At 43.7% G+C, this 17,600-nt stretch overlaps 1 protein-coding gene across 1 annotated transcript in view; it reads right to left on the bottom strand.

Annotated features, from left to right (window-relative positions):
* The window catches only part of ppp1r14ab (protein phosphatase 1, regulatory (inhibitor) subunit 14Ab), a 20,245-nt gene extending 7,090 nt beyond the window's left edge, over nt 1-13,155 (bottom strand). Inside the window, exon 1 of the mRNA XM_044203132.1 lies at nt 12,512-13,155. Within this exon, the coding sequence (XP_044059067.1) occupies nt 12,512-12,718 (207 nt within the window). The 5' untranslated portion in view covers nt 12,719-13,155. The remainder of the gene's footprint in view (nt 1-12,511) is intronic.
* Between the last annotated feature and the right edge of the window lie 4,445 nt (nt 13,156-17,600).

The following is a 17,600-nucleotide window of genomic DNA, read 5'->3' as shown; positions in this document are numbered from 1 at the left end:
GCAGGTGGCATGTTCAGTCTGCACGGTTATAAAAGTTTAGGCTGCAGTACATTACATTTATTTAGCTGACACTTTCATCCAAAGTGAATTACATTAAGTGCATTCAACCAAGACAGTGTCGTCCCTCATTCGTCCAGCAGTGCTCCATCGTAGAAAAGGTTTCAGTCGTAGTCGTCTGGACGCTGTTTTCAGAATCAAGACGTTTCGGCTCCCATCCAGAAGTCATTCTCAATTGTGAAAATGGTTCGAGAACTCAGAAATTTAAGCTACTCTGTGTTGCTTAAGCTCCGCCCTCAGGAAGGAATCTTCCTGAGTATCTGCTGTTTACCTGCCTAGTTTCACCTGAAACTGAACTTCTTTGTTTCCATGATGGCCCAGTAATCAGTAATCAGGCCTATTGTTTTCTGGCTGCACCTCCCTCATCACTGTTAAGTACCTGATTAGCATGTGATTGGCGTGACCAAGGTGTTAATACACTGTGGTAAACGTTGGGCAGATTGAATCTCAGACCACCATTTCTGTTCAAAGAGGGGTTTTCTTTTTTCACAAAAATGGCTTCTTTGACTCCTCTTTCAAACCAACTCTTCTCTCTACTTCGAATCTTCACCTCGCTGTCTTCAAATGTGCAGTTTGTAGCTTTTAGATGCAAACGCACGGCGCTCTGCAATCCTGAGTTAGCGTGCCGTCTGTGCTGATAAAGTCTTTTGTGAAGTGGCTGTTTGGTCTCACCTGTGTACCATTCTTTGCAGTTTTCCTCACTGCACTGAATTAAGTAAACTACATTGCTCTGTTTCTGTGTGGGCATCTTGTCCTTAGGGTGAACGAGTTTCTGTCTTAACGTGTTGCCTTGTTTAAAGAAAACAGGAACATCGTGCTGTCTAAAGATCCTTTGTAGTTTTTCAGACAGTCCAGATACATAAGGGATGGAGACGCCGTTCCTTCTTGGTTCTGTTTCCCTTTTGTCCTGTTTTTTGTCTCTTTTAACTTTGTTGATAGCCCAAGTAGGATAACCACAGGCTGAGAGTGCATTCTGGACATGCCTTTCCTCTTTCTTCTTACCCTCTGAGCCGGTGGGCACTTCTTGGGCTCTGTGTTGTAATGTCCGGATTACACCCAGCTTGTGCTGTAGTGGATGGTGTGAGTCAAAGAGCAGGTATTGATCCGTATGTGTTGGTTTCCTGTACACTTCTATCTGGAGCTTTCCGTCCTCTCCTCTGAGTGTAGAACAATCAAGAAAGGCCAGGCGGTTCTCTTTGGCGTCCTCACGCGTGAACTTGATGTTGGGGTCCACCGTATTAATATGCTCTGAGAACACTTCCAAGTCTTGTTTCTTGATCTTCACAAAGGTGTCATCCACGTAGCGGTACCAATGACTTGGTGGTGTGCCTGGGAACGAGGATAATGCCTTCTTCTCAAACTGTTCCATGTACAGGTTGGGCCACGATGGGAGAGACGGAGAGCCCATAGCACAGCCGTGAATCTGTCTGTAGAAGTGTCCCCGGAATTGGAAGTAGGTTGTGTTGAGACAGATGTCTAATAGTTTGCAGATGTGTTCAGGTGTAAGCTTGGTCCTTTGCTGCAAAGTGGAGTCCTTCTGCAGTCTTCTCCTCACCGCTGTCACTGCTTCTGAGGTCGGGATGCAAGTGAACAAGGACACAACATCATAAGAAACCATTACGTCATCTGGGTCCAACTGGAGATGTTTCACTTTGTCCACACATTTCTGTGTGTTTTCCACATGATGTACTGTGTTCCCCACCAGCGGAGCCAAGATTGTAGTCAAATGTTTGGCTACGTTGTATGTGATGGAATCTGTGCTGCACACGATGGGTCTGAGTGGAACATTCTCTTTGTGAATTTTGGGAAGGCCATAGATGCAGGGAATGGCTTCCCCAGGGTATAGTCTGTAGTACAGAGGCCTGTCTATCACCTCCTCCTTCTCAAGCTTCTGTAGACAGTCTATAACCTTCTTCTTGTAACCATTGGTTGGATCTCTTTTAAGTTTTTGATATGTGGTTGTGTCTTCAAGAAGGTTGTTGACCTTGGTTTCATAATCGGCTGTGTTCAGAATCACAGTGCAGCGACCCTTGTCTGCTGGTAGAATGTTTATGCTGTGATCCTTCTGCAGTGCTGAGAGTGCCCTCCTCTCTTCGGATGTAATGTTGGAAGGAGGCGGTTTGGCACTCTTTAATGTTGCAGTGACACGTAGCCTCAGGTCTGCAGCCTCTGCTTCAGTCATCTTGTTCTTCCTAACGGCTGTTTCTGTGGCTGTGATGTAGTCCACTGTAGGGATGTGGTTGGATGTAACTGAAAAGTTGAGCCCTTTGGAGAGCACATCTTTTTCCGCCTGTGTCAGGATAAGTCTGAGTCTGAGCCATAAGTCTGATAAGTCTGATAAGTTTTTGATCCAACTGTTTCTGTTAACACACATCTCACTTTGTTCAGCCCCTGCTCTCCTGTTGCTGGTCCTTTCCTAGATTCTTCTTATTCAGAAGGATGTTGAATTTCTTAATTTGCCGCTCCTTGCTCTTCCTATGTTGTGCACCCTGTGCTATCTGTGTAAAGTCCATCACTCTTTTGAGGATTTCTTCTGGGACAATGCTTGTTAACTTTTTCTGCAAAAATTCTGTTCTGTTCTTCAAATTGTCTATTCTTGAGTTGTTTTCCCTGATCCTTTCACTAAGCATCTGGGTCAGGTTTCTTCTCCAAATCTTCTCTGCTCTGTGCCCTTTTACTGGTGGTTTAATCTGTAGGTTCTTGGGAATAATCTTGCTCTGCCTGCATCTTAGATTAAAACGGAGATGGTTCCTTTGGTCTGCTAATTTCCTGGCTGTGTTTTCGAGTTCCCGAACCAGATCCAAGGTTTTCTGCCCAAAATTCTTCAAAACAAGACAGTGTAGTCCCTCATAGTACCTGAACAGGTGAGTTTTCGGTCTGTGGTGGAAGAGGTGTAGAGTTTCTGCTGTCCTGATGTCGATGGGGAGCTCAGTCCATCATTGTGGAGCCAGGACAGCAAATGGTCGTGATTTTGTTGAGCGGCAGCTGGACCCCCTCGTAGTGAGGGAGTAGCAAACCGATTGGCAGTAGCAGAGCATAGTGGACGGGATGGGGTGTTTGGTTTGACCAGGTCCTGGATGTAGGATGGGCCTGAGCCATTCGCAGCACGGCAGGCAAGTACCAGTGTCTTGAACCGGATTGGAGCAGCCGCCGGTGGCCAGTACAGGGTGCGGAGGAGCCGTGTAGTAACTTGGGTAGGCTGAGGTCGGAGGGCACATGCAGGAACACCGGCCTGGAGCGAGTTGCATTTTTTATATACTTTCTTTTATACTTATTATATGTATGTATGTTGGATATTAATTACTATTTGTAATTCTTGCACATTTGAGCCCTAAAAAGACTAAAAAGAGACAGAAATGTTAAACTTGTTTTTTTTTTCTTTTCCAGGACAATAAAGTTTAAATTGAATTATAATTTCTTACCAGTTTCTGCTGTTGTTGTTGGATTATAAATGAACGTGTGTTTGGATATTTAAAGTTGTAAAATAAGAAGCACCTATTTGACCTTTTTTTTTTTAAGTGAATTTAAAATGAACTGAATTAATATTACATGATAATGAATCATTCAGTTGTTGAACAGTACAAGTCAAAAGCATAAAACAAATGTTAAATTGATTAAATATATTATTAAAATGGAGTAAAAAGATACACATTTAAGATTACAAACACTAATGTTGTAATAATTCATTACTGTGTGTGTGTGTGTGTGTGTGTGTGTGTGTGTGTGTGCGTTTGTGTGTGTTGTCTGGTGACATATGGGACATTTTAAACTCCTCCTTCATGTCCCCTCCCCCGTCCAACACACACACACACACACACACACACACACACACACACAGTGATGTCTTCATCAATCAATACGTCTAATAGCAGCATCCTCACATCTGTCTTTTTGTCTCTTTCCATCTTCCTTGTTTTTCTCTCTTCCTCACCTCGTCTTTTCTCTCCTGGACATAGAAGTATATGTTCTGTCACACATTCATTTTTATATTTTATGGAAACTTATAAAACAACAAATTAAATAGCTCTTAAATTTTTATATGTTGGAGTTGTTTATACAACTGATGTGTTTCAGCTGCAGTTTGATATGATTTATTATTTATTATTCATATTAAACCTGAAGCATTACATTCTTCATATTTCAACATACTGAATGTATTTATGAGCAGTCTGAAAACACGAAACTCCCCTCAGCCACACTGATCTCGCTTTGACTCAGATCTGTTGTCATGGTGATCTGACCTCTGACCTCTTTACTGCTGCTGATGTGATGATGAGCTTGTCTGACATCACGCACTGACCTAAATATTGGACTGGATGAGACGCAGCCTGTAGTCAGTATCTGAAGTAGCAACTAAGATCTTAACAAAATTCATTGTTTTGGAACTAGATGTAAACAGGAAGTATAACGTAAATATTTCTATGGGAGCATCCAGGACCGTCTCCCACACTGCGGATGAACGTGGCCTGGTCCAAAATACTCTCAAGGACAGTTAGACCCAATCCAGACTGTGGCAGAGAGGATCTGAGATGGTTTGGCTCGGGTCTCTGCTCTGGTTTCTACACCTGTTCAATAAACAAGATGGAGGTAAGCTAACAGTTTCCCCAATCATTGGGAAAGTAATTTACTAATACATACGTGAGTGCGGCCTACCAACAGCACAAGCCTGAACTGCAGTGACCGGAGCTCGGAGTAAGTCATTTCTCTGGGAAATGGGAGGACGAGCACCAGGCAGAGCCCAGCGCCCTGAGATTCGTGATCTGGCTGGCCTGCATTATCATCCGGGCAGAGCGCCTCTTCATCCCCTGTTCTTAGCCGGACACAGCCGTGGACAGCTGCGAAACGGACACTTAGCAACAAGCCTCCCCAACAACCAAGTGTGCAACTGGAGAACAGATTTGCTCCACTGCTTGGTGCTTGCTTGGCGTCGTCGTGGACAACAGCCACATTAAGACAATTAGAAAGTCGGCCTGCTACCGCCTGAAGAATATATCCAGGATTAAAGGACTCATGTCTCAGCAGGATTTGGAACAACTTGTCCACGCATTTATCTTCAGTCGACTCGACTACCGTAACGGTGTCTTTTCTGATCTCTAACAAATCGATCAGACAGCTGCAGCTGATTCAGAGCGCTGCTGCTCGCGTCCTCGCGAAGACCAAGAAAGTGGATGTGTCCAGATGAGGTCTCTGACAGGAAATGAGCCAAATGGGCAGATCTGATTATCTATTCATCACCAAACATCCTATCAGGGGACAAATTATTCCTTCCCCCTTCACATCCGTCTAATACACGTTAATGTGTGTGTGTGTGAACCAAAACACAAAGATGAACAAAGACGACCCCCCATCATTAATCTGCCCTCTAATGCAGCTTTTACCGTCTCTGACACGTCAATAACCCCACCCTCCCTGGAGGTTCAGACTCGTACGGCAAACCCACTCCGCAGGATTTAAAGATACTGCAGGAGCAGATGGATGGAGGAGGGTGGAGGGATGATGGAGGGTGGAGGGATGCAGACAGACTGATGGAGGAGGGTGGAGGGATGATGGAGGGTGGAGGGATGCAGACAGACTGATGGAGGAGGGTGGATGGATGGATGGAGGAGGGTGGAGGGATGATGGAGGGTGGAGGGATGCAGACAGACTGATGGAGGAGGGTGGATGGATGGATGGAGGAGGGTGGAGGGATGATGGAGGGTGGAGGGATGCAGACAGACTGATGGAGGAGGGTGGATGGATGGATGGAGGAGGGTGGAGGGATGATGGAGGGTGGAGGGATGCAGACAGACTGATGGAGGAGGGTGGATGGATGGATGGAGGAGGGTGGAGGGATGCAGACAGACTGATGGAGGAGGGTGGATGGATGGATGGAGGAGGGTGGAGGGATGCAGACAGACTGATGGAGGAGGGTGGAGGGATGGATGGATGGAGGAGGGTGGAGGGATGCAGACAGACTGATGGAGGAGGGTGGATGGATGGATGGAGGAGGGTGGAGGGATGCAGACAGACTGATGGAGGAGGGTGGAGGGATGGATGGATGGAGGAGGGTGGAGGGATGCAGACAGACTGATGGAGGAGGGTGGATGGATGGATGGAGGAGGGTGGAGGGATACAGACAGACTGATGGAGGAGGGTGGAGTGATGATGGAGGGTGGAGGGATGCAGACAGACTGATGGAGGAGGGTGGAGGGATGCAGACAGACTGATGGAGGAGGGTGGATGGATGGATGGAGGAGGGTGGAGGGATGCAGACAGACTGATGGAGGAGGGTGGAGGGATGGATGGATGGAGGAGGGTGGAGGGATGCAGACAGACTGATGGAGCAGTGAAATGCGTGTCTACTCCTGGTTTGTTTTTAGATGGAACAAACTGTTTCTACGTCACCTGTCTGACCTTTACTTCGTCCCTGCTGTGTTCAATGACAGTCTGTTATTTTCATGCTCAGGACTCTGTAGCAGCAGAACATGTGGTCTGGGCCCCGTGGGCCCCGTGGGCCCCGTGGGCCCCGTGGGCCCCCCACCCCATCACAACCACCCTTCTTTTTATTTCATAAATAGCATCAGCACTTGATGCTCTGCAGGAAAGCAGGAGATGGAAATAACGTAGAAAATAAAGAGCTGTGGACTCTTTTCTGTCTGCAGTTACTCAGAGCTGCCAGAGCGCCATGATGATCAACAAGTCCAGCTCGGAGGAAACGAGTCCAGTATACGTCGTCTGCTGTGAATGTGTGGATATGGTTCTGGACTGACATCAGATTCCCGACCTGGATTATTATCCCAGTTCGGGGCAGGTTTTAGTCTGGGTGATCTGTGCACTATGTATGTGCACTAGTCTAGTTTTGGATCCTGGCTGCGGTGCTTTGAACCAACTGTAGATGTTTGATCAGGTTCTCAGGGAGTGAAACCTGTGAACAGAGAAATAAAGTAATCCAGCGACTGAAAACAAAAGCGTGAAGACATTTTTTTGTCCCATAAGAGAAACAGCGTGACGTTGGAAATGTTCTTTAAGTGGTAAAAGACCGTTTCGCGCTGAGAGAACGTGCACTAAGACACGAGGTTCCTTCTTTTGTCCCCCAACAACCAAAATCTCTGTTTCGCCCTCAGCTGAAGTTTTGAGCCTGATGGCAAGTAGATCACAGAAGAAGTGTGTGTGTGCGTGTGTGCGTGTGTGTGTGTGTGTGTGCGTGCGTGAGTGTGTGTGTGTGTGTGTGAGCCTGTGTGTGTGTGTGTGTGTGCGTGTGTGTGTGCGTGTGTGTGATGTTGTATATATGTAGTTTGTTCTCAGGTCTCTCTTGTAAAACAGATCTCAACTAACTAACTAACTAACTAACTAACTAACTAACTAACTAACTAACTTTTTCAACTACTCGCCACGGCTCGCCATGTAACCATGGCAACCACAGAAACCACAGAGAGGGAAACGATAAGGAGCTGATTTTACTGATCTGAGTTCAGTGAATTCACCAGCAGAGAACAAACAGTCTGATGGCAGCAGCAGCCTGCGGCGGTCAGGCCGGTAGGATCGAGGTAGTGCGGGCGATGCGGTGCGGAGCCCCGCCCTCAGAAACCTGGACACTGTTCAGGCTGAGACAGTCAGTGGTGCGTGGAGTGCTGCCGGGGTCCGACACCGACAACTTGTGTTCTTTATAAATTGCTGTAGCTTAGCTTTAGCATAGCTAGCTTAGCTTAGTTTATCTTATTTTATCTTAGATTAGATTAGATTAGATTAGATTAATTTATCTTAGCTTAGCTTAGCTAAGCTTTATCAACACAAATATGTCTTCTCTTCAAAATGCCCTGGACTGGCTGTTTCCTGGCTTTATGCTAAGCTAAACTAACCATTTCTTTAAAAGAAATGCTTAAACGATTATGCGACTCGAAATTGTTGCCGATTAATTTTCTGTCAATCGACTGATTGATTAACTGAATAATTGTTGTAGGTATAGTTTTATATGATGAAAATTTAAAGATTGTCATTATTGATCAAACTGTGACTTTAGATTTTCCTCATTACACACAGTAACACACACACACAGTAACACACACACAGTAACACACACAGTAACACACACACAGTAACACACACACACAGTAACACACACACACAGTAACACACACAGTAACACACACACAGTAACACACACACACAGTAACACACACGCAGTAACACACACAGTAACACACACACACAGTAACACACAGTAACACACACACACAGTAACACACACAGTAACACACACGCAGTAACACACAGTAACACACAGTAACACACACAGTAACACAAAACAGTAACACACACACAGTAACACACACACAGTAACACACACACAGTAACACACACACACACAGTAACACACACAGTAACACACACACAGTAACACACACACACAGTAACACACACAGTAACACACACACACAGTAACACACACACACAGTAACACACACACACAGTAACACACACAGTAACACACACACAGTAACACACACACACAGTAACACACACGCAGTAACACACACAGTAACACACACACACAGTAACACACAGTAACACACACACACAGTAACACACACAGTAACACACACGCAGTAACACACACAGTAACACACACGCAGTAACACACAGTAACACACAGTAACACACACAGTAACACAAAACAGTAACACACACACAGTAACACACACACAGTAACACACACACAGTAACACACACAGTAACACACACACACACAGTAACACACACAGTAACACACACACAGTAACACACACACACAGTAACACACACACACAGTAACACACACAGTAACACACACGCAGTAACACACACAGTAACACACACACACAGTAACACACAGTAACACACACACACAGTAACACACACAGTAACACACACGCAGTAACACACACAGTAACACACACGCAGTAACACACAGTAACACACAGTAACACACACAGTAACACAAAACAGTAACACACACACAGTAACACACACACAGTAACACACAGTAACACACACAGTAACACACAGTAACACACACAGTAACACAAAACAGTAACACACACACAGTAACACACACACAGTAACACACAGTAACACACACAGTAACACACAGTAACACACACAGTAACACACACACAGTAACACACACACAGTAACACACACAGTAACACACACACAGTAACACACAGTAACACACACAGTAACACACACAGTAACACACACACAGTAACACACACAGTAACACACACACAGTAACACACAGTAACACACACAGTAACACACACAGTAACACACACACAGTAACACACACAGTAACACACGCAGTAACACACAGTAACACACACAGTAACACAAAACAGTAACACACACACAGTAACACACACACAGTAACACACACAGTAACACACACAGTAACACACACAGTAACACACACACAGTAACACACACACAGTAACACACACAGTAACACACACACAGTAACACACAGTAACACACACAGTAACACACACAGTAACACACACACAGTAACACACACAGTAACACACACACAGTAACACACAGTAACACACACAGTAACACACAGTTACTTTCGTTACAGCAGCTCGCTGTCAGTCAGTGCACACAGGAATAGAAGTACTGAGCAAATCAAATATAATACACTATAATACAGGTCATAATATAAATTAAATAAAATAAATTAAGTACCAAGTGGGTATAAAGTATAAAATAAAATAGGTGTAAGTACCAAAGTGGATTCACAGGTGGATAAGTATGTACAGTATAATACAGTGTAATGATATAAGTAATAGTGCAATAATGAGTACTGTCAAGTTAAGTGCAGCAGATTAAGATGATAATGAGACGGTGGATATCGCACAGCAATAATAGAAGTGTCAATAAATATCAATAAATAGGTCATTTTAAACTGAAAACAGAATATTGCACGATATCTCAAGTATTGCAGAGATGTTAATGATCAATGTCCAGTTTAGTGACTTCGGGTCATACAGACTGACACTTAGAGGGAGGAGTTAAAGAGTCTGATGGCCACAGGCAGGAATGACTTCCTGTGGCGTTCTGTGGTGCATTGTGGGGGGATGAGTCTTCAGCTGCAGGCGCTGCTTTGTTTGACCGGCACGTCATGGAGCGGGTGGGAGACGCTGTCCAAGATGGCGTGTAGTTTACCCAGCATCCTCCTCTCTGACACCACCGCCAGAGAGTCCAGCTCCACCCCCACAATGTCACCGGCCTTACGGATCAGTTTGTTGAGCCTGTTGGCGTCCGCTACCCTCAGCCTGCTGCCCCAGCATGCAACAGCATACAGGACAGCACCGGCCACCACAGACTCATAGAACATCCTCAGCATCGTCCAGCAGATGTTGAAGGACCTCAGCCTCCTCAGGAAACAGAGGCGTCTGAAGCCAGTGATGGTCTTCATGCCGCTCCAGACCTCTCTCATGTTGTTCTGCTGGAGTTTCCGCTCCAGCTTCCTCCTGTTCTTCTCCTTGGCCTCCCTGATCTTCACCTTCAGGTCGGCCTGGATTGCCCTCACCTCCTCCCTATTGCCATCAGTAAAGGCCCTCCTCTTGGCATTCAGGATGTCCTTGATGTCCTTTGTTACCCACGGTTTGTTATTCAGGTAACAATGGACCATCTGAGGAAGAGCTGTATGCGTCCTTAATGTTAGCATACAACAACTCACATGCTGGGTGAAATTAGTCAGTGTTGTTGAAACACTGACATGGTTGAAGTCACCCGAGATTAATATGAGTGCACTCAGGTGTCGAGTCTGGAGTTGTGCTATGGCGGTGTGAATGGCGTTGCACGCCGATGCCGGGTTAGCAGAGGGGGGGGGGTGTAAACAACCACAACAATGGCATGTGAGAGTTCACGTGGCAGATAATATGGCCGGAGTCCCACAGCTAACAGTTCAATGTCCGGGCTACAGATGCTCTGCTTGATAGTAACGTGACCAGGGTTACACCATCTGTTGTTGACCAGAACAGCAAACCCGCCACCTTTCCGCTCACCGCTCCCGGTGTGATCCCTGTTGGCCCGAACAGTCTGAAAGCCGTCGATGGAAACGTTATGGTCCGGGATATCCTGGTGTAGCCATGTCTCTGAGAAGCACATCAAACTACACTCACGGAACTCCGTCTGACTCCGGGCTAACGCCGTTAGCTCGTCCATTTTATTCACCAGCGATCTCACGTTGCCCATGACGAGAGAGTCCACACTCTCATCATGGGCTATATTATATGAATAATATAGTAATGACTACTGAGTACTCGGACAGGCGTTGCAGCTGGTGTGGTCGCAAGATGGTCTCTAGTTTCATACATGTATTTCATCCTGTGATGATGATGATGATGATGATGTCAGATGATGTTACCTGGATACACCTGGAGTCCACTGTCTCTTACATCACAAACCAACAGACAGACTGTGTTTACATCCGGTGGAAAGTAACTAAGTACTGTACTTATACACAATCCTGAGGTACTTGTACTTTATACTTCTACTTCGCTATATTTATTTTAAAGCTTTAGTTACTTTACAGACTTAGATTATTAATACAAAATATAATCAACTAATAAATGATGAAGTATTACTATAGATAACCACCCAGCAGTATCTGAAGTAATTTACCAGCTGCAACATTAAAGTGATGAACACATTAATGCAGCAATAATTATAATACAATAATATCGTATATATTATTCTGCACGATGAGTACTTTTACTTTTGATACTTTGGTATATTTTTATGCGGATACTTTCCTGTTTTACACTGTGGTATTACTACTTTTACTTCTTCCATCAATATTTCACCTGCAGCCAATCAGAGATGAATATTGTCTGTAGTCACGGTAACTCCTGAAAAGTGACGAGGAGGGTCGACTCGATGACAAGACGTTACTCTATTTACTGAAGAACGTTTTCAGTAAGTAGATAATAGTATTAGTATTATTATTCAAATTAAATTTTATTTATATAGCGCCAATTCATAACAGAAGTTATGTCATTGCACTTTTCCTACAGAGCAGGTCGAGACCGAACTCTTTATTAACAGAGACCCAACGATTCCCACCATGAGCGAGCACTTGGCGACAGTGGCAAGGAAAAACCAGACTCAGGGTGGGCGGCTGCCGGTTGGGTATATTTTAGTATTGGTATTATTAAATTAAAGTATTAGTATTATTATAAATAAGTATTAGTATTAGTATATTATAATATTAGTATTAGTGTATTATAATATTAGTATTAGTATAATATAATATTAGTATTAGTATAATATAATATTTGTATTAGTATATTATAATATTAATATTAGTAGATAATAATATTAATGTTAGTAGATAATAAGAATAACCTGGGCGCGGTGGAAACGAATGAGGAGTAGATTGTACTTTAGCAGTGCTTACAGTAGTATTTTGCAGTAGTACTGCAGTACTCACCCTGCCCCTGTACAGCTGGTCCAGTTCACAGTCGATCCACTTCTCCACGTCCAGCCTCCTCTGCAGCTCTTTCCGGTTGTATTTGACGGTGACCCGGGCCTGCCGCCGCTGCAGGCTCTGGCCCGGATCCCGGCCCCTGCCGACACGGCTCGGTGACTGAGTACTACACACCTTATTCACCCGCCGCCCCACCCGGTTCGCCGCCATCAGGACCGATCAGACCCGGACTCGGACAGTCCGCCTCAGGAACCACTAAGGAGGTCAAAAAGAGACCCCCACAAAATCCCCAGAACCGGATCAAATATCTAATAGTCTGATTTGAATATTTTACTATTTAATATTCAGTTTTTAACTGAGACAAAAATCAAAAGTATAAATAAATCAGTCAGAGTTTCAGCGAGAGAGAGAAATATTTCTACTACTGATAATAATAATGATGATAATAATGATGATAATAATAATTATAATAATAATAATAATAATAATATTAAAATCCCCAATTCTCTCGTTTCTTCACCGAACTTCTTATCTGATAAAAACAGATGAATCCTGATGAAGCTGTGAAAATAGAAAATAATAGAAAACTCGAGTCCTGTCGAAGTGAACCGGTGGACCGTCGGTGCGGCGCGTGCGGACTGACAGAACCGGAGCAGGGCGGGTACCATGCTGCTGGTGCTGCATTCACGGGCTGTCGGGATTTATGAACTCGTGCCAGATTCAGGACTGAACTGTGATTTAAATCATGAACCTGAAGTATTAAACTTCTTCCAGTCGCTTCATGAAATCATTTCTGCGGAAACCTTTGTTTTACCAGTATATGTTATAACTAGTTTCAATTAGTTTTTTTTTCTACATCAAAAGAGCTGCGTCATCTTCCTGTCACATCTGTCAGTGCTGCAGGGAATCATCTCAAACTGCTTCAAACTTCATTATTAATATTATAAACATTACTTAATTATTGTTGAAATGCAGATGTGTCGTTTGTTTGTTTTGTGGATAATTCTGTATAAATGCAAAACTCATAATAAAAGATACAAAGAGACACCGGCAGTCCCTCGAGACTCTGACCGGATCAAAGATTATAAAAATAAAAATTGTAAAGGTGGAAATTTTTCTTTGATTCAAAAAGAGTCTGAAAGTTTCAACAACTGATTCAAAAAAGGAATCATTACGTATGTTATATTTTGTAATAATATCTGCTGCTGTGTTTGTCGTTGTTTCATTAGATTTTATAATTGATAGAAGGATCGTATTAATCGTAACTATTAAAAATAAAACACACTGGCATTCATTTAATTAATTACTTAGCCTGTTTGTTATTATATATAACGTGTTCTCTCCTGCATGTGAGTTTACAGCAGAATCCACCTGAAGCTCTAAAGCACGTCGTACTATGTGATGCTGAGATTTACGAGGAGACCTTAAATGCAGCATAAGAGGATCCTGCTGGGTCCTAGTGCCTCTGGAGTTCATGGTGGCTGTGGAAACCTGACAGACAATAAAGGCGCAGCAGCGACACCTGGTGGTGTACAGGTGAACTGCAGCCTGCGCTTTTACTGTGCAGTATGAAGTTATTATTGTTATTGTATTATTGTATTGTTGTTATTATTAGTATTGTCTTATTATTAGTATTATTATTATTATTATTGTATTATTGTATTGTTGTTATTAATGCAACCGCAAGGGGCCACAAGCCAGTGTCTTCTTGTGCCAGTCCCAAGTCTGGATAAATGCAGAGGGTTGTGTCAGGAAGGGCATCCGACGTAAAACACATGCCAAATTAAAAATGCAAATCGTGACAATGACTTCCATACCGGATCGGTCGGGGCCCGGGTTAACAACGACCGCCACCGGTGCTGTTGACCTACAGGGTACCGGTGGAAACTGGACTACTGTTGGTCAAAGACGAAGAAGGAGAGGAGAAAGGTGTGTTCGTAGGGACTATGACAGGGAAGGCTAGAGAGTTGATTGACATGATGCAGAGAAGGAAGGTGGACATACTGTGTGTCCAGGAGACCAGGTGGAAAGGTAGCAAGGCTAGAAGCTTAGGAGCAGGGTTCAAGTTGTTCTACCATGGGTCAGATAGGAAGAGAAACGGAGTAGGAGGTATCCTGAAAGAGGAGTTTGTGAGGAATGTTCTAGAGGTGAAAAGAGTATCAGACAGGTTGATGAGTCTGAAGCTGGAAATTGAAGGGGTGATGTTCAATGTTGTGGGTGGTTCTGCCCCACAGGTAGGATGTGAGTTAGAAGAGAAGGAGAAATTCTGGAGTGAGTTAGATGAAGTGATGCAGAGCATCCCCAGAGGTGAGAGAGTGGTGATTGGTGCAGATTTCAATGGGCATGTAGGTGAAGGGAACAGAGGTGATGAGAATGTGATGGGCAGGTTTGGTCTTCAGGACATGAACGCAGAAGGACAGATGGTGGTAGACTTTGCAAAGAGGATGGAAATGGCTGTAGTGAACACTTTCTTCCAGAAGAGGCAGGAACATAGGGTGACATATAAGAGCGGAGGTAGAAGCACTCAGGTGGACTACATCTTGTGTAGACGTTGTAATCTGAAAGAAACCAGTGACTGTAAAGTCGTGGTAGGGGAGAGTGTAGCCAGACAACACAGGATGGTAGTGTGTAAAATGACTCTGGTGGTGAGGAAGATGAAGAGGATAAAGGCAGAGCAGAGGACGAAGTGGTGGAAGTTGAAAAAGGAAGAATGTCATGTAGTTTTCAGGGAGGAGCTGAGACAGACTCTGGGTGGTCAGGAAGTGCTCCCAGATGACTGGACCACTACAGCCGATGTGATCAGGGAGACAGGTAGGAGGGTACTCGGTGTGTCATCTGGAAAGAGGAAAGTGGACAAGGAGACTTGGTGGTGGAACGAGGAAGTGCAGGAGTGTATACAGAGAAAGAGGTTAGCTAAGAAGAAGTGGGACACTGAGAGGACTGAAGAGAGTAGACAGGAGTACAGGGAGATGCAGCGTAAGGTGGAGGTAGAGGTGGCAAAGGCCAAACAAAGAGCATATGAGGACTTGTATGCTAGGTTGGACACTAAAGAGGGAGGGGTGGATTTGTACAGGTTGGCCAGACAAAGAGATAGAGATGGGAAGGATGTGCAGCAGGTGAGGGTGATTAAAGATAAGGATGGAAAGGTACTGACAGGTGCCGGGAGTGTGATGGGAAGATGGAAGGAGTACTCTGAAGAGTTGATGAATGAGGAAAATGAAAGGGAACGAAGAGTAGAAGAGGTGACTGGTGTGGAGCAGGAAGCAGCAAAGATTAGCAGAGTGAAGTGAGGAAGACGTTGAAGAGGATGAAGAGTGGAAAGGCAGTTGGTCCTGATGACATACCTGTGGAGGTATGGAAGTGTCTGGGTGAGGTGGCAGTAGAGTTTCTGACTAGTTTGTTTAACAGAGCTTGGAGAGTGAGAGGATGCCCGAGGAATGGAGGAGAAGTGTACTGGTGCCAGTTTTTAAGAACGAGGGAGATGTGCAGAGCTGTGGCAACTACAGAGGAATAAAGCTGATGATACAGTGAAGCTGTGGGAAAGAGTAGTGGAAGCTAGGCTAAGGGCAGAGGTGAGCATTTGTGAGCAGCAACATGGTTTCATGCCTAGAAAGAGTTCAACAGATGCAGTATTTGCTCTGAGGATGCTGATGGAGAAGCACAGAGAAGGTCACAGGGAGTTGCATTGTGTCTTCGTAGATTTAGAGAAAGCGTATGACAGGGTGCCGAGAGAGGAGCTGTGGGATTGTATGAGGAAGTCTGGAGTGGCAGAGAAGTATGTTAGAGTGGTGCAGGACATGTATGAGAGCTGTAAGACCGTGGTGAGGTGTGCTGTAGGTGTGACGGAGGAGTTCAAGGTGGAGGTGGGTCTGCATCAAGGATCGGCTCTGAGCCCCTTCTTGTTTGCTCTGGTGATGGACGGGCTGACAGGTGAGGTTAGACAGGAATCTCCATGGACTGTGATGTTTGCGGATGACATTGTGATTTGTAGTGAGAGCAGGTGGAGCAGGTGGAGGAAAGTCTAGAGAGATGGAGGTCAGCTCTGGAAAACAGAGGAATGAAGCTCAGCCGCAGTAAGACAGAATACAGGTGCGTCGATGAGAGGGACCCAGGTGGGACGGTGAGGTCACAGGGAGCAGAGGTGAAGAAGGTGCAGGACTTTAAGTATTTAGGGTCAACGGTTCAGAGCGATGGAGACTGTGGAAAAGAGGTGAAGAGGCGAGTGCGAGCAGGTTGGAGAGGGTGGAGGAAAGTGTCAGGTGTGTTGTGTGATAAAAGAGTCTCAGCAAGAAGTTAACTGGTGCGAGTGAAGAGGACGCAGAGGACAGGGTTAGATGGAGGCACATGATTCGCTGTGGCGACGCCTGAAAGAGAACAGCCGAAAGGAAAAGACGAAAGATTGTATTGTTGTTATTATTAGTATTATTATTTTTGGAAGTATTATTTTATTATTAGTAGTAGTATTATTATTGTCGTATCATCATTATTATTGTATTATTGTTATTGTTATTGCTATTATTATAGCTATTATTATTATTATTATTATTATTATTATTATTGTGTTATTATTATTATTATTGTTGTTATTATTGTTATTATTATCGCCATAATTCGTATTAATATTATTATTATCACTTTATTGTTATTGTTGTTTATATTTTTTTTATTGTAATCATTAGTGTTGTTGTTGATTATGTTATTATTATTATTATTATTGTTTTATTCGTATTGTTGTTGTTGTTATTGTTATTATTGTATTATTAGAATTATTATTATTATTATTATTATTATTATTGTATTATCAGTATTATTATTATTATTATTATTATTATTGTATTATTCGTATTGTTGTTGTTGTTGTTGTTGTTGTTGTTATTGTATTATTCGTATTGTTGTTGATGATGTTGTTATTATTATTATTATTATTATTATTGTATTATCAGTATTGTTGTTGTTGTTATTGTTATTATTGTATTATCAGTATTGTTGTCGTTGTTGTTATTATTGTATTATTCGTATTGTTGTTGTTGTTATTGTTATTATTGTATTATTAGAATTGTTGTTGTTGTTGTTATTGTATTATTCGTATTGT

Source organism: Siniperca chuatsi, linkage group LG7, assembly GCF_020085105.1.
Source record: "Siniperca chuatsi isolate FFG_IHB_CAS linkage group LG7, ASM2008510v1, whole genome shotgun sequence".
Taxonomy (NCBI): domain Eukaryota; kingdom Metazoa; phylum Chordata; class Actinopteri; order Centrarchiformes; family Sinipercidae; genus Siniperca; species Siniperca chuatsi.
This window is presented reverse-complemented; position numbering and strand designations above follow the sequence as displayed.